A 19,041-nucleotide genomic window follows, 5' to 3' on the forward strand; every position below is an offset into this window, starting at 1 on the left:
AATATTATTTTAATTTGACCGGAAATATTCCCTTTATCCAATCAGCCAACCATAACATTTCTATTGGATAATACAATGTGTGAGCCCTCTAAACGTTTTATTTCTCATTTAAGTATTTATGTTCGAAATATCCTAGATATTTCGAACAATACATTTATAACATATCTCTAATTGCAACAATATTATAAATAACAACTTCTAACTGAAATAAACATTAAGTGTCGATAATTAGATAAATAAGTATCTAAATGAACCAAAACTTCCTTATCATGTTTCACAGATAATAATCATTTTTATCTACTTCGAGGTGCATATTTCACAGAAAACAAATACTTTCATCTTCTTCGAGGTACAGCTAAATAACCTAGTTATTTGCTACATTTTTGATAACCTTACTTTTCAAATTATTGTAATTTCTTTATTCCTTTGTTTAATTGTTACTATTATAATCTCAATTCTATATTCTTATTTCATTTTCTAACAAGGTCGATTCCGGTTTTAGAAAAATGATGTTTCCAATTTAGGCAGTGTAATAGGATTTAGGGAATAAGGCAAGTATCGACGCCATTCTAAGGGCGGGCGACCTGACCCAACGACTGAGTCCTGGAAAAGTGTGTCCATATAATATGTTACGAATTAGTATAATGAAGGCTGATTGCCTAATTTTGTATCAAAAAGATGATCATCGGAAAAGTCTCAGACGTATTCGGTTATGTGAGGCTTCTGTCATAGCTCTCTAAGGGCCCGTTTCATCACTTCCTGATAAAGTGCCGGATAGGCTATCCACAACCTTTTTGTCAGATTCTCCATGCTCTATATGTCAAGTTAAGTGGTGGATAGCCTATCCGGCAGGAAACAGGCCCTTAACCTCTTAACCTATCAGGCGCGGTCTGAAGGGAGGGGGGGGGGTCACAGGGGACATGACCCCCCCCCCCCCCCCAAAATCTAAGGTCAAATTGAAAAATCTTAAAATCTTGCTAAATAATAAAAGGAAATTTCTAGCTTTCCCCTAACCACCACTGCGTCCGACCTTAGACAGCTCTGTCTAGTATATAAACTATTTAGTGTAGTGACTAGTGAGTGACCTATCGAAAGTAACACAAGTTTTCTGTAAGTTATATCCATTATCTCCGATGAAATCGCCTATGTATATCAGGTATGTCAATGTGCCAACGATTAGCCCTCCTAATCCCACAAGTTTATTGCTTGATAACAAGAAACTTATCGATTTCCTTCAGTAATAATCATCGCGTTTAAAATGTTAGTTTATTTAATAGTTTGCTTGTTAACTGTGAAAGTAACAAGTGAAGTTGTGGATACGTCTCACGGCAAAGTAGCGGGAAAACTATTCAAAAGTCTCATTAAAAATGTAGAATATTATGGATTCCTTGGCATTCCTTACGCCGCGCCGCCTGTGCAAGAACTACGGTTTAAAGTAAGAATTATTTATTCAGAAGTTATGTAGCTATTTTGTGTCACAGAGTATTTCAAACATAATTGAAGAAGTAAGGGGTCCTTCCACACAACGTTTTTTTTTACGCTCGACACAAACGCAAATTGAACGCTCAGCAAACGCAAGGAAGCCGACACGTTTTAACCTTTACACATGATCCTTATTTTTGTATCGATACAAACGCACATTTTCGAACGCAACTAGGACGTGCTGTAAGCGCGCGCTTGTATCGCATCTGTATCGCGTTTAATTCGCGTTCGTGTCGCGGTGGGGGACGTAAGAAACGCGTCGGCAGCACGCAAAAAAAACGTCATGTGGAAGGGCCCTTACAGTGAAACGCGCGTTTGTATCGATACAGACGCAAGTTGAACGCTATTGTAACCGCGACACGAACGCGATATTAAACGCGATACAAGCGCGCGCTTACAGCATGTCCTAATTGGGTTCGAAAAACATGCGTTTGTATCGATACAAAAAGCATCGTGTGTAAAAGTTAAAACATGTTGGCTCCCTTGCGTTTTCTGAGCGTAAAAAAACATCGTGTGGAAGGGCCCTTTGTGAATGAAGCAGGTATATAAAAGATTTGATGAAGATGCAGTTTTTTTTCACAAATGGAGGCTTTAGGACCAGGACAATGATTTGAAATAAAAAGTAGTTTTATTTATTTTAATAACTCGAGTTAAATATAAACGGATAACATCATTTAAAGCCAATTTCTTTGTAATATTATCTAAACATTACTAAATTTCAGCCTCCACAGGCCATTGAACCGTGGGACAAAGTGCTAACAGCAAAAAAAGAAAAACAAGCATGTATACAGTTCAACACCAACTTATTAAAAGGCCAACGTCTTGGACAATATGGCACCGAGGACTGTCTCTACCTTGACATTTTTACCCCGGGAACTGACCGAAACGAACGACCGGTTGTAACCTTTTTATACAGTGAACGTTTTCAGAACTCATACAATAAGACCAAGGACTATGGACCTGACTTTTTCATAGAAGAGGACGTTATAGTCGTAAGTATAAGCCATAGATTAGCCGCATTCGGTTTTTTGTCGCTTGAAGATGCTACGGTACCAGGTAATGCTGGATTGAAGGATATAGTTAAAGCATTAGAATGGGTCAAAAATAACATTGGTAATTTTGGAGGAGATCCAAACAAAATAACTTTATTGGGTTCACAAGGTGGTGCTGTAGCGATAGACCTTTTACTACACACAGAAGCTAAACGTCTTATCAATGCAGCTATACTACAAAGCGGGACTGCACTTAGTCCGATGTATTTACAAAATAACGCAGCGGAAAGAGCATTTCTCCTTGCGGAACAACTAGATATATTCACCAAAAATAAAGAAAAACTGTTGAAAGAACTAAATCAGGTGTCAACTTCGGACATACTATCGAAAGAAGTGAGGGCAGCTCCTAAAGAATTCTACAAAGAGAATCAAAAAAGTGTTCTCACCTTTGGACCTGTAGTTGAAAAAGATTCTAATGGTCTTGTTACTAAGTACCCGGAAGATTCAACAGATAAGATCGATATTCCCATAATGATAGGACACACTTCCCGAGAGGGTCTCGTATCATCATTAAATTACCTAACAAGACCAACAGATCTCAGATACATAAACAAAGACTTCCCATTTTTACTGCCAATGAGATTAAAATACAAATTCGACCCAAACTACGACGCGTACTACGAAGCTATAGAAGACATACGAAAATTTTACTTCACCAAAAACAAAATAACCGAAAACAGTATATCTGATTACATTACTTACGTGGGCGACGTCCTGACCTACTATTCCATGAACAAAATGGCCGACATGTATTCCAATTCATCATCGAGGGTGTACTATTATAATTTCGACTACTATAGCGATCTGAATGAGAACAAGAACAATATATTGAGGATATCCAACATTGAGGAGGGTACTTGGGGAGCGGCGACCGGAGATGAGTTGTGTTACATCTTCAAATGCCCGAGACTAAAAGATAAGTACTTGAGGTACGACCGCTCGGGATCCGACGAAATGACCACTCAGAGGAAAATGACAAAAATGTTCGCGAACTTCGCAAGATTCGGGTGAGACTTTCATATTTTATTGTAACTAGTTCTCAACGTTTGAAATTGGATTGGAGAAAAACGGTTTCTATTATTTTTTATCGACCATCCTTGCTGCCTTTTGCATTGTATTAAAATATAAGAAATTGTTTTACAAACGTAAAGGAATATTTCTCTAGATGAACTCAACTCCGTTGCGCCAAAACTCGTTTATCGCGCGGGTATCGTACATTTTTTCGGAACAAAAAGTGTCCTATGTCCTTTCCCGGGACTATCTCCATACCAAATTTCAGCAAAATCGGTTCAGCGGTTTGGGCGTGAAGAGGTAACAGACAGACAGACAGACAGACACACTTTCGCATTTATAATATTGTATTAGTCTACGTGTCGCACCTGCACTGATCCATGACGGTCGAAGACGTCGTAAACTACATCCGCGAGAAGACCACCTACACCTTGAGGGTGGAGCGTCTGCACTCTCGTCACAAAGTGAATTTCAGTTCCTTTGTGGTGAGAGTGCCGACTCAAGTTTTATCCATCTTCGAGGTGGAGGAGTTCTGGCCCGCCGGTGTAGTTTACCGGAGGTTCCGGGGGAGGCTCCCGAACGAAGCGCGCATCACGTCGCCGAAAGAGACTTTACGTGATAAAGTGTAGTGTGATTGTGTGTGTGAATGTGTAAATAATGTACATAATATATTAGGATAAAATTGTTCGGCGTGCATCCGTTGTCTGATTGCCATAACACAAGTTTTTACTTAGCATGGGATTAGACGACGTGATGTACGCTACCTAGCTTTTATACTATTGTATATTATTGTATGCATAATAAAGAATTTGAATTTGAATTTGAAATTAGTACATATTAGTATGGATGTGGATTTGTTACTTTGTAATTATTTTCCACTTTTCCATTTCTACCTCATTTTACTCAACTGAGCTAGAAGAGAGGTTGTGTGTGAAATTAATTTTATGAAATGATGTTTTTCGTGCATTTTATTGAAATTTTATAGCGACACTATAGAGCACTTAGCTCGTACAAAGATTTGCACTCAAAAGCTTTACTTCGTCATCAGTCCTGCACGAAAAACTGTCATGACCCGACCAAATAGTTTATTAATAGAACAATATGAATTACTTACTGGAAATTTAATTTTACTTTACATTCAAGTCGGTCAGTAGTAGCAAAACTGTTCAAAGCAAACAAAAAATTATGATAATATTTTTTTTTATCATTATAATAAAAAGAATAAAAACATTTTTCCCGTTCGTGACTACGTACGTATAAATGTCGAAAATGGTTCTTATGCTTTCCGATTATACAGAATGTAACAAACAAAGCAATATAATATTTTAGAGTTTAATTATAATGTGTATAAATTTAGTTAGCAATATTTTCGCGGAATATTGCTAAAAATAATAACAAACTAAATTTAAACTATGGATTTCCGCAAAGTAACGCCTGATTCCATTAACTATATAATGTGTATTTTGTAAAGATACTGTAAAAGTAGCGCTGTATAATTTCCTTCATTTTATCAGTCTTTACACAGTGGTATAAAGAATTGAACATTTTTCTGTACCCCAAAAACCACATCAAATATGAAATTCCTTATTAAGCGTTCGTAATTTCAGCAACCCGACGCCTGACGCTAATCTCCTGGGCACAATATGGCCGGCTTACAGCTCGGACCGGGAATATCTGAACATCGCCAGCACAATGGAAGTAAAAAACTATTCGCCCAACGACAGGATCCAATTCTGGGACAGATTTATTGAAACGTGGCAGACGAGGGCCGAGAAAGGAGTTATTGGGAAACGCAAGGACGAATTATGATTTTCGTTGTCTAAGTGATGTAGGGAATAAAACTGTTTAATACTTATGTTATTGCTTTAATTTTATATGCATGAGAATTTGAAGAAAGACTGAAACTATTTTAAACTAGCTTTTGTCCGCGTCTTCGCCTGCGTTATGAAGTATTATTATATACAAACTTTCATCCCCTATTTTAACCCTTTGGGGTTGGAATTTATCAAAATCCTTTCTTAGTGGATACCTACGTCATAACATCTACCTGCATGCAAAATTTCAGCCCGATCGGTCCAGTGGTTTGGGCTGTGCGTTGATAGATCACCATGTCAGTCAGTCACCTTTGAGTTTTATACATATAGATGATGACAAAAATATCTATTATACAGAGTGTAGCAAAACAAAGTGTACTTTAGAGTTTGTATGAGTCCCCTGTATAGTTTACTTTGAAAGTAGCAATTACAGTTGTATGGGCAAACTCATGACGTTGGGCGCTTGCCCATGCAAAAACAAGAAAGTATTAAGAATTACTTTGTTTTATTAAACCCTATGTAACTTAGAGCTGCTTACGGATTTAGTGTCAAATCAAATGAAATCAAATCAAAATTGTTTTATTTCTGAATAAATTTAAAATAAATGTTTTCAGAATGTCCTACATGATGCTTACCACCGGTTCGGGAACTAACCCGGCGAGAAGAACCGGCGTAAGAAACTCGCACAAGTGTGCAGTAGATATCGAAGAAAAACTGTATAAATAACTACACTACTATTTCTCAATTTTATTATTTCTCTCAAGTTTTATATTTATAATTATTAACATTTTAAATTTAAAAAACAATTATCATAGTACTTTCCACTGGGATATATATTTTATAAAATGTTATAAATTAAAATAGATTAGTAAGAAACACGTAGGCTCCTTATCAGCTAAAAGAATTACTGACCAAGTATTAGTTAACCAAGTAATCTATTTGATATCATTAGAACAGATTACGTATCTAGAAGACACGTCAGTGTTAAACATTAATAAACTACAGTGTAATGTACAGACAATACTGTAAACAATCAAAAATATGTTAGCGAACGTGAAATATGTATTAGTGGTAGTATGTTTAAGTTTAGTGAATGGAGAAGTGATAGTTGAAACAGATTCTGGTAAGGTGGCCGGTAAAGAAATAGCATCTGTGATTGAGAATGAGAAATATTATTCGTTTTTGGGGATCCCGTATGCTCTGCCCCCTGTGGGAGATCTGAGATTCAAGGTAAGTTTAATTTTAAAAGAATCTTTAGATACATAAGCAAAACACTAATCAAAAACAATTGCACAATTTACAAACTACTTCAGTATCAGAATATGAACATTTGAAGCAAATTGCAAACTTTTGTAGTGAATTTATAATTATTGAAAAATTGTGAATGATGTGTCACTAAACGATTACTAAATAAATCGTTATTTATGTATTTTTCAGGCACCACTACCCCACCCTGGTTGGGAAGATGTCTTAGAAGCCAAAAGAGAGAAAAAAGCATGTGCTCAATTCTTTTTACCGGCAAGGCCTGTTAAAACATACGGATTCTTTGGCGACGAAGATTGTTTACATCTCAGCGTCCATACTCCAAAACTACCAGAAAATAATGAGTTGAATCTACCAGTGATAGTATTTACCTACAATGAATTCTTTAGGAGTTCTTTCAATGGATCTAAGGAGTATGGTCCAGATTTTTTCATGAATGAAGATGTAATTTTAGTAACAGTTAACCATAGATTAGGATCGCTAGGATTTTTATCTTTTGAGGACGACATTTTACCTGGAAACAATGGTATAAAAGATGTGATATTAGCATTAAATTGGATTAAAACTAATATAAGAAGCTTTGGAGGAGACCCATCTAAAGTCACTCTAATGGGAAATCAAGGCGGCGGAGCGCTAGTAGATATTTTAGTCCAATCCAAAAAAGCAAAGGGGTTATTCAGTGGAGCTATTCTTCAAAGCGGTACGTCCTTTAATCCTATGTATTTTGGTAAATCCCCGAGATCCAAAGCCATAAAGCTATCTGAAGTACTCGAAGAGAGAGCTAGAACGAGTCAATCTCTGCTGGAGCGTTTCTCTGGTGTTTCGGTTCAGAAAATAGTAGAATCAGATTCGCTTACTGTCCACGCTGACGATGCTCGAGCAATCCAAAGAGGCATAATACCCTTCGGTCCTGAGGTCGAACACGATCATCCTGATGCAATAATCACCAAGTTACCGGAAGAAGAACCCATAGAAATTGATGTTCCTATTATGATCGGTTTCAATTCAAGAGAAGGAATAGAAATGACAGAGCGCTTTCTTCGTAAACCGCAGTACCTGACGTTCGCTGACAGAGATTTTCTGCTATCACTGCCTAAAAGAACAGACTTCCATTTCAAAATCAACGACCACATATACTATGAAGCTGTTCAAGACATTAAAGAGGAATACTTTGAGGAGGCATACATCAAAATTAGTAGACCGGGGGAGTATATAACTTATATAGAAGATGTCATGTCGGTTTTCGCCGTGGATAATACTGTACGAACATACACTAAGGCTACTAACACTCCGATATATTACTACATGTTCGATTACAGTGGGGACCTGAATTTTAGAAAGAAACTAGTGCTAGAGAAGGCCCAAACTATTGATGGTACATGGGGTGCGACGACTGGGGATGAACTCTGTTACCTATTCGTCTGTAACAAACATAGAAAGGTATACAAGAGTCTATTAAAGAACGAAGATTCCGAAGAAATTAAAGTTTTACGGACTATGGTTAAAATGTGGACTGATTTCGCTAAGACTGGGTGAGGTTTTATCAATTTATTTTCATTTTAATCTTTCGCATACTTTGTGGTTAGCGTGGGCGGCCATTTAATTATGCTGCCTGTCACTAGCATGGCACAAAGGTTATTTTTTGCCAGTAATATTTTTATTTAAAAGCTATTAGGTATGAATTTATCTTTGAAGACTAGCATAGATATCACTATCATAGCATAATGCAAGTTTTTAGTGTTTACTAGATGATACCCACAAATTCAAATAAAAATGTGCTGAAATTCGTTTATCGTGTAGGAAACGAACACTTTTCGCAACAATGTCCTTTCTCCTTACTCGTGTCTCAATTATGTATCTTCATACCGACTTTCATAAAAATCGGTCCAGTCTTTTTAGTGTGAAGAAATCAGAGACACACTTTGGCATTTATAATATTAAGGTTATTCAATAAGAAAATGTTTATTTCATCTGTTACATAATATTATTATGATGAGTATGACGTGTTTTAATATTTTCCTCGTTCGAGTTTCTTACGCCGGTTCTTCTCGCCGCGTACTTCCCGAACCGGTGGTAGGCACCATAGTGCCACCGTTCAGAAAAAAAAAATACTCTGAATAAAAATTATTTGCTTTGATTACGAAACTGCTAAGTTTAAGGTCCCAACAAGGTCGAGACTTCACCAAAAAGTAAAAGTTAATAAATATTTACAGGAATCCGACGCCGACCGGGGAGTTTGTTTGGGCGCCGGCGACGAAGGAGAACAAAGAATGTCTAATTATAAGCGAAGAATTAAAAATGCAATCAAAACTTTACGACGACAAAGTTCGGTTTTGGGAGGAATTCCTCGAGAAATACGCCGCGATGGCCGTCGACGGCGTCGTCCGGGATGAAGTCAAAGACGAATTATAACTTTATGAGTAAATAATGTACTTTAGTTGTGCTTTCATTTTATACCGAAACACGAGGCTAGTCACAAAAAATAAATGATATTTAAGGTTCGCGCACACTTTGTCGGCGCGTGCCGGGGCGGGTCGGCGCGCAATGCATTGACGGATTTCGAGCCGAGGCTTGCCGGGCCGCATCGCATCACATCCGCGCGCCGCTTGCTATAGCACACTGTTGCCGGGGCGCAGCGGGTCTTGGCGGGGTGCAGCGGGTCTTGTCGGACCGTGTCGCATTGACGGAAATCCGCCGAGCAAAAATCCGCACCAATGCGCCCCGGCACAGTGTGCGATACGCGCATCCGCTTCCATACAAATTGTATAGAGGCGGATTTTTGCGACACGCCCCGGCACGGCCCGTCTCAGTGTGCTCACTCCTTTATATGAAGTTTACGTGGCTTGCTCCGTGGCGATCACAGATATTTACCGTGACTTTATCCACGAAAAAAACTGGAAAATGAAATAGAAAACGTGCAAAAATCAACATTTCTATTGAAAGCATAAGTTTATGAAAGCATAAGTAAAAAAAACAGGTATTCATGGGTAAAATTATTAATTTAATGTGCACCCTACACTTTTACTATCAACTTGTCAGACTAATTAACTCAAAAGAATGTTTAAAGGTTAAAACACAACGTTTTTAAAAGGCTTGTAACAAAACATGAAACAAAACTCTAAAGTAAGGTAAGGTAGAATATTAAAATATCAGTCTGCCAAAATTCCCTCACGTTTTCAAGGGAAATACTGCCTTTAGGTATAAAGCAAGTCCGTAAATCTGACCACTGTCTATATCCCTGTTACAATTTCCAACAAAGACTTTCGCATCTGTGAGAGCAGTCAAAGATTAAGTGCCCATTTTACGAACGTTGGTTAAAAATCTTTGTTTGGTAAAATTATGTGTATGTCTACCATGATGAGTAGTAAGTAAGTAGTAGATGCAAAAAGTGAGAAAATAAAATTAATTAACTAGCAATTTACCGGGGTAATTGGAATAAAACATTTTGATCCATTTTTAGGGTTCCGTACCTCAAAAGGAAAAAACGGAACCCTTATAGGATCACTTTGTTGTCCGTCTGTCCGTCTGTCAAGACCCTTTTTCTCAGGAACGCGTGGAGGTATGAAGCTGAAATTTATATCAATTACTCAGGTCTACTGTCCCTTGAAGCTGTGAAAAAATCAAACTTCTAAGCCAACGCAATCAAAAGATACAGCCGTTTATGCCGCAAATTTTCGACACTTGCAAGGGAATCAAAACCTACAGGGTGCTTCCCGTGAACTCAGAATCTTGAAATTTGGTACGAAGCAACGTCTTATAGCATAGATAAAGGAAAAATTACGAAAACCATAAATTTTTAGTTACATCACATAATATATTTTTTTTTAATAATTTTAAACTTACTACCCATTTCCTCATAAACGCGTAGAGGTATTAAATTGAAATTCATACCAAATACTCAGGTCTATAATACCTTTAAGCTGTAACAAAATCAAACTTCTATGTCAACGCAATCAAAAGAAACAGCAATTTAAGCTGCATATTTTGAAACTCGCAAGTACTCGCAAGGGAATCAAAACCTAAAGGGTACTTCCAGTCGACCTAGAATCTTGAAATTTGGCATGAAGCAACGTTTTATAGCACACATAAAGGAAAAATTCCGAAAACCTTAAATTTTTAGTTACATTACAAAATATATATTTTTTAATAAATATAAACTTATTACTTTTTTCCTCATGAACGCGTAGAGCTATCAAGTTGAAATTCATATCAAATACTTAGATCTAATTGACGAACTGTGTAAACCTTGCAGGTTTGTACGGAACCCTCGGTGCGCGAGTCCGACTCGCACTTGGCCGGTTTTTTTACTTATAGCGGCTGATTCTGTGTGTGAAACACGCAAATATAAATGTATCTAATGATCAAAGATATTTTTTGAAAATCTGCCATCCAAAGCCATCAGATCCTGGTAGACCCATACCTACCTTAGTTTAGAATATAAACTTAGCTCCTAAATGGGCACCAGGGCCCTGATTCACAAATCACAATGCACAATAATTATTCGACTAGGAACTTCGCCGCGCGTCATACAATAAACGCTCGCCGCGCTCGGCATTGGCCAAACAGCACGTTAAAATTTCCGAATCTGTAGACCTACTACGAAACCATTCTGAGACTCAAACAATCGGACGAGAATGCAGCGTCCTATTCTAACAACGTCATTTCACGTTTATTAGAGTAGGACGCAACATTCTCGTACGATTGCAGTTGCATTGAGTCTCAAAACCGTTTTGTGGTACGGGCCCCGTGTCGAACGGGAATCGTGAATCGCCCTGCTGGTCCACCGGGTAAAAAGAAAAGGCGAGAAAAGTATATTTTCCGCAGGCTACTATTTAGCTACAATCTACGCTTTAAACTGTACATTTTTTTCGTCTTAAAAAACTATCCTGTATTAAGTAATTACCAGTTACTCAAAACTCAAAGTATTTCCATACCTACTAAATTAATCGCCCCAGGTTTGTAAAGGTAACATACAGACTTTCTTTCTTTAATATTAACTGTATGGATATTATGAGCACAATTTACAAGCACAATATTCCCAGTAAAATACACTTTACCTGGTATTATTTATTCAAACGTGCATCATGTTGCTGTGACAAATGAAAATAAGAGGAGAGAGACGACCCGAACGATATTACATTAAACTTTTATAGGGAAAACGCTTTAACGCGGCTCCTTTTTAGGGTTCCGTACCCAAAGGGTAAAAATGGGACCCTATTACCGAGACTTCGATGTCTGTCTATCCGTCTGTCTGTCTCCAGGCTGTATCTCAAGAACGGTGATATAGAACAGATTATGTAAGTATTTCTGTTGCCGCTATAATAACAAATACTGAAAATAAAATATATCAAATATTTATCACATACAACAAACTTGATTTTTTTTTTGGCATTTTTGCTCTATATCAATAACGGCAGCTGGTGCCTGGTACGCACTTGATATTTTCGCAAAGGTCTTTAATATATTTATATTATGTCTTCTTCAATAATTATTAATAATAACAAAATAAAAAATTAAGGGGGGCTCCCATACAAAAAACACAATGTTTGGCCTATTTTTGCTCTATGACGGTAAGGAACCCTTCGTGCGCGAGTCCGACTCGCACTTGGCTGACTTTTGTAAAGGGGTGTAATGAGAAACTTGGCCACTAAAATATGAATATTCTTTTATAACGTTTCTTCGTTAGTAGTGGGAGATAAAAGATAGTGTCAACATCAAAATAATAGCTTTTAGCCCTGGATCGAACCAGCCAGCACAAAAATATTAGGTTTCTTTGACACCCACGATAGCCATATACACCATTCCGTTCAGGCTATCACTTTTTCGTTAAAAGCGTTCGGTACCCAGAGGGTAAAAACGGGACCCTATTACTGAGACTTCGATGTCTGCCTGGAGACAGACATACAGACAGACAGACGAACAGGACGTCCGTCTGTCTGTCTGTATGTCTGCCTCCAGGCTGTATGTCAAGAACCGCTATAGCTAGACTTCTGAAATTTTCACGGAATGTGTATAACTGTTGCCGCTATAACAGCAAATACTAAAAACCAAATAAAATTAATATTTAACGGGGGCTGCCATGCAAGAAACGTGATATTTTTGCCCTTTTTTGCTCGTAATCAATAACGGCAAATAGCTAATCACTTGAATTTTTCACAAAATATTTAACTATATTTGTACTTTTATAATTAATAATAAAATTAAAAGAAAACAAATATTTAAGGGGGACTCCCAAACAAAAATCACAATTTTTGGCCTATTTTTGCTCTATAACGGTACTGAACCCTTCGTGCGCGAGTCCGACACGCACTTGGCCGATTTTTTTTACATTATTTTTAGTTTTTTAAGGTTCTGTAGCCATTATTAATAGACACCTAATATCTCCATTTACTCAGACATCTTTAATACACAGACCTTTCTATAGTTTTATTATATTTGTAGACTACCTAGTTGATGAACGAATTTCGATTTTCAAAGAATTCGTTTATCGTGCGAGAACCGTAATTTTTTCCGGAAAAAAAATATGGCCTTTCCCAGGACACAATGTATCTTTATACGAAATTTAATCAAAATCGGTTCACCGGCTTGGGCATGAAGAGGTAACAGATAGACTCATTTTCGCATTTATAATATTAGTGTGGAATGTGGATATTCAAGAAGAAAAACCCCAGATAAATCAAATTTCAAATCTAAAAACCGAGCAGAATCGTCGTTATATTGATGAATATTTTATTACCTTCTCACTGTTAATTTTGTTAAGCATTTTATCAGTCTTCAAACATTATGTGGAATTACCAGAAGTCGGCTAAGACAGGATTAGATAAGCGATAAGTCTTATCATTTACATTAGTGTCAATACTATCAATTAAATGGAACAATGAAAGTGTGTATTGCGATTGTTTTATTAGTGACCAACTGTGTGGGCCATGAAGTGAATATAAAACAAGGGATTTTGTTGGGAAGTGAGGAAACCTCTTTTCTGAGAGGGACCAAGTATTATGCCTTCAAGGGTGTCCCATATGCGGAACCACCTCTTGGTTCCTTGAGGTTCCAGGTATGTTGTTACCTGTTATTTGTAAGAGTTTTTTTTAATTACAACATGAGTATTCTATGGACATAGAATAAAGAAGAAGAGACATTATAAAGTTAATCTAAATTTAATTGGTTCATTTATAAGGTTTAGTAAAATCAATCAGGACATTTCATCATCACACACATTTTCATCATTTTATATATTTTGTGTCTAGAACCTAGGTAACCTAGGTAGGTAAAGGTTTGGTGAAATATAGATTTTTTTTAATAATTCTCTTGCGGTGTACAGTATCAGATGTCAAGACAAAACATTTTTGTTGTACAAGAAATTTCGTTTGGGCAAACCATTGGTTTTTTTTTTTACTTTCATGACAATAATAATTATTGTTCTTTTACCTACACGTCTCTACTCTCTACACAAAAAGTCCACCTTTTTGTGTGGTACTTGTTTGCCAAAGATGTTCCAAATAGATCTTCCGAATCAGTAGGTTTTTTTTTTAATGATATAAGGGGGCAAACGAGCAAACGGGTCACCTGATGGAAAGCAACTTCCGTCGCCCATAGACACTCGCAGCATCAGAAGAGCTGCAGGTGCGTTGCCGGCCCTTTAATAGGGAATAGGGAAATATGAGAGGGTAGAGAAGGGAAGGGAATAGGATAGGGGATTGGGCCTCCGGTAAACTCACTCACTCGGCGAAACACAGCGCAAGCGCTGTTTCACGCCGGTTTTCTGTGAGGACGTGGTATTTCTCCGGTCGAGCCGGCCCATTCGTGCCGAAGCATGGCTCTCCCACGTAATAACCCACATAACATGATATTTTGGCAACTATACTTCCGTCACTAGAATTTGTGAATTTTAGATTTAGAATAGTATTATTGTATTATCATGAGATATAGAGCAGAATTCCATTTCACACAACATAATAATTAGTTAATAATATAATTATTTCAAGTTGCAACCTATTTGCAACTAAACGTACTTACTCCAATTTTGATTCTCAGTATAGTTGAGATCCGAGTACCTCTACAATAATTAAACACGATAATAATTCATGTTTGTTAATTATTATTTCTATATGCAGTACTTAATTAATTTTACAATATATAGATATTATAATTTGGATGATAAGCCTTATGATGTCCTCCTGTGATTCAAATGACCTCCTTTTTTTAAATCGGTTAAAAAATTATGGGAGTAGGTTTATATGACTGAGCGGGATGATAGAATACACGTATGATATTTTTCTTACAAAAAGAAGCCTTTACTGTTTTCTACTCTATATATTATTATATTTTCTACTTTTAGTCAAAGTCGGTTCAGTCGGCATTTAATGCAAACAAACCTATTTTTATTGTTTTTCATGTTATTAAAAATAATAATAGACTCGAAACTATTCTAAAAATATTTGTTTTATAAAATGTTTAACTTACTTATTAAAAAAAATTTCAGCCATCGATACCTCATACAGGATGGAACAGCAGCTACCCGGCACTCGAAGACAAGCCCACTTGCTACCAATACAACGCCAAAATGAGGAATGATGAGCCCTTCGGCATATCAGGGTCGGAGGACTGTCTGTACCTTAGCGTCTTTACACCAGACACCCAAGGATCCTTCCCGGTGATAGTCTTCGACTACAACGACAACTTCAGAACTGGTTTCAATGGTACTAAGACTTACTCCCCAGATTTCTTTATGGAGGAGAACATAATAGTCGTCACCATCCAGCACAGACTTGATATATTCGGCTATCTTACCACCGAGGATGAGGTTGTACCAGCTAATTCGGGCATCAAAGACTTTATGCTGGGACTAACATGGGTGCAGCAGAATATAGAAAAATTTGGTGGTGACCCGAGCCGAGTTACTCTCATGGGCAGCAGAGGTGGAGCGATCTTAGCCAATATTTTGTTGTACACACAAAAAGCTAGCGGACTCTTCAGTGGGGTGATCCTTCAAAGTGGCACCGCCATGGAGCCGATTCTCTTTGGAAGCGAAACTAGGGATGTAGCATTTAAATTAGGAGAAATACTAGGTATAGAGACAAATCACAGCAAAATACTGCTAGACGAACTACAAAAAATTGACGCTGATACTTTACTAGCAAAAGAAGGTGAGGCAGTGAATGCAGATGCTGTAAACACACACCAAAAGAGCACTTTCCCTTTCTCTCCGGTGGTCGACAATGATGTCCTACCGATGCTACCAGAGAATTGCAAAGTCGTTAACGACGTTCCAGTATTAATCGGCATAAACTCAAGAGAAGGGTTAGATCTGGCGTCGCATTATATCTTCGAACCGAGACTTCTGACTGACATGGCGCAGGACTTCCTATTCCTATTCCCGATCCGAACGAACTTCAGATTTGACAAGCAAAGCTCAGAATACGAGGAGGCAATTAAGGAAGTCCAAAACTACTACTTTGAGGAAGGATACCTATATCATGATAACATTCTCGAATACGCTGTCTATCTGGCTGATGTTCTACACAATTATGCCTTGGAGAAGACTGTGAAATCGCTTTCTAATGAAATGGAGTCCCCGGTATACTACTATCAGTTCGACTACAGAGGTTTGCTGAACGAGAACAGCGAATACATGTCAAGAAGGGCCAGATTCAGTATGGAGAATTGGGGTGCCACTGTTGGAGATGAATTGTGCTACTTACATGTCTGTCAGCGAATTAAGAGGAAGTATGAGGAGCTGAAGAAACTCGTAAGCGAGCAGCAGGAGATTAAAGTAATAAAGAAAATGGTCCGCCTGTGGGCCAATTTTGCCAGAACCGGGTATGTAAATATTTTTTAAAAGTTATTGGACGTTGAGGGTTTTTTCACAAATTCATTACGCCGAAATTAATTTTGCCGTACATTTTTGGAATATAATAGACGTAGAATTTGACGACCTCTGTGGCTCAGTGGTGAGCGCGTTGGTAGCGCAAGCCGGGGGTCGCGGGTTCGAGTCCCGCCGACGGAACAAAAAAGTTTTCAAAGTTCCTGGGTCATGGATGTATATTAAATATGTGTATTATATAATAAAAATATTAAATATATGTATAGTATAAAAGTATTAAATATATTTCCGTTGTCTGGTACTTGTAACACAAGTCCTTCAGGTACTTACCAGAGGGCCAGACTGACGTGGTGTGAAGCGTCCATAGATATTATTATTATTATTAATAGAATTTTTTTTCATGGACCTCTTAGCGACTCCATAATATCAAATTTTTATCGAAATCCACCTAGCACCTAGGATTGAAAAGTAACGGACAACTGTGTTATAATAGGGCTTACACAACCACCATACAAAATGTATTCACAACAATTGAATATTTAACGAGTGGATAAGTTATGGACAAAATACGAGTATATATTTGGCTCTATAATAATACTATTTATTCTAATCTTAACATTTACATTGAAAATCCTAACATTTTATGATTTTACAATTTCAGTAATCCCACACCGGAGGATGACGCAGTGATTAAAAAATTTAAATGGCTGCCAGTGAATAAAGGTTCCAACGAAACCAATTATCTGCACATTACAAAGTCTCTCCGAATGGATACCAACCCTCTGGGGGAGAGAGAAAAGTTTTGGGATGAATTCCTAATGAAATATTCACAAAAATCTGTCGATGGTATTGTTGGAAGTCCTAAACATGATGAATTATAATTTGGTTTTTATTAATTGGTCCTCTTCATTTCATTTTAAGCGCCCTTTGGAATCTTCGATGATTAAGGGTGGGTTGCACCAGAGACGTGGCTAAAGTTAAAGTTATGGTTCAAAGTTATGGTTATAGTTAAGGCTAACTTTAACTTTAACCTTAACTTTGACCACAGAATTTGACAGATGATAGCTGGTCTGACAAGGCTTGAAATGAACGTGGGCGGGGGCGCTGCTTGTAAAGGAGAACTGTCAAAAATTGCGTTTTTGTATGATGACAGCGTTATTTCTTTTTTTCGCCACGTTCATTTAAAGCTTTGTCGAGCTTAAGGTTGTCGTCAAATATGGCGTCCATTATTGATTTTAACCAAAGATTTGACATTTTGCATTTTAAGCTAGGCGGTTAAAAGGTTAAAGTTATAGTTAAAGTTAGAGTTATCGACTATTTTCGTTTTTAGGGTTCCGTACCCAAAGGGTAAAAACGGGACCCTATTACTAAGACTTTGATGTCTGTCCGTCTGTCCGTCTGCCTGTCTGTGTGTCTCCAGGCTGTAACTCAAGAACGGTAATAGCTAGAGAGTTAAAATTTTCACAAATTATGTATATCTTTTGCCGCTATAACAACAAATACTGAAAGCAAAATAAAATTAATTTTTAAGGGGGGCTCCCATACAACAACGTGATTTTCTCCGCCTTTTTCGCTCTATATCAATAATGGAAAGAGGTAGGCACATGAATTTTTCACACATTCTTTTGATATATATGTACTTTAATGTTTAATAATAATATTTAAATAAAATAATAATTTAATGGGGGCTTCCATACAAAAAAACACAATTTTTGCTCTATAACGGTACGGAACCCTTTGTGCGCGAGTCCGACTCGTACTTGGCTGATTTTTACATCCTCTCTGTTATCAGTTTGTGTTGTATAATTTGCAAATTAAAATTATATTAAATAGTTAATTATTTTCACTATACCATCTATCGTGAAGTGTAATAAACATTAAGTTGCCTATTGTGCTCTGCGTATGCATAATATGAAAATTCTACTTTGACACCTAACGTTTTAGTACCAATGAGTCTTTACAGATGGCGCTTTTGATATACGTTAACACTTTTGCCGAGTTCTTTTCATTAGGGCGCTTTTCCTGACATGCGTGTTGTCACCCACGCGCGGGTCTAGTCCATCCACATGCGGGTGACAACCGCGCGTGTTGCCCACGTGACAGGAAATACATAAATATTCTATGAAATGATACGATGCGGGCATTTACTTGGCGTGGCAACTGGCCACTGACCAGCGGGGCTAAAATGATCACATTTAGCAATTCCTCCCAATCAATTCAGCAAACGAATTGTCAAAGCCATGACTGACAACATCTGACACTATATTGTTAATCGCGGTTCATATAGAAAATGACAAGTGACAATGACCGCTACCGCCATGTTTCGCTGAGTACAGTATAGACATGAATTGCAAGCAGAGTGACCATTTTGCGAATGAAAAAAATGAATCATATTATGATTCATAATATGATTCTCCAAAGCGACTATTTTAGCCCCGCTGATCCGCGCGCGGGCGATGACACGCATGACAGGAATATAATTGCAATTGCACTGAACTCACATCGGAATGGCAGCGGCGAGCAAAGAATTCTATTTCAGTTTAAATAGAAGTCTTTAGCGGCGAGGCGAGCACTTTCAGTGTCATATGATTTTAAA

At 37.5% G+C, this 19,041-nt stretch overlaps 1 protein-coding gene across 1 annotated transcript; it reads left to right on the forward strand.

Moving 5' to 3' along the window:
* Positions 1-1,258: 1,258 nt before the first annotated feature.
* Positions 1,259-17,347, forward strand: LOC121737433. The gene is made up of 9 exons (XM_042129112.1): positions 1,259-1,435; positions 2,205-3,541; positions 5,153-5,232; positions 6,450-6,589; positions 6,797-8,154; positions 8,836-9,031; positions 13,473-13,676; positions 15,105-16,441; positions 17,107-17,347. The coding sequence occupies exons 1-9, from the start codon at positions 1,259-1,261 to the stop codon at positions 17,324-17,326; spliced, it is 5,049 nt and encodes a 1,682-aa protein (XP_041985046.1). The 3' UTR covers positions 17,327-17,347.
* Positions 17,348-19,041: the final 1,694 nt, after the last annotated feature.

This window comes from Aricia agestis, chromosome 20 (assembly GCF_905147365.1).
Source record: "Aricia agestis chromosome 20, ilAriAges1.1, whole genome shotgun sequence".
Lineage (NCBI taxonomy): Eukaryota > Metazoa > Arthropoda > Insecta > Lepidoptera > Lycaenidae > Aricia > Aricia agestis.

Excerpts from the sequence above, each read along its gene's own strand:
- LOC121737433 (XM_042129112.1), top strand. The coding sequence starts at position 1,259 with ATGTTAGTTTATTTAATAGTTTGCTTGTTAACTGTGAAAGTAACAAGT. Across the intron at positions 8,155-8,835 it reads ACTGATTTCGCTAAGACTGG|GAATCCGACGCCGACCGGGG; the intron begins GTGAGGTTTTAT and ends AAATATTTACAG. Across the intron at positions 9,032-13,472 it reads ATGAAGTCAAAGACGAATTA|TGTCAATACTATCAATTAAA; the intron begins TAACTTTATGAG and ends CATTTACATTAG.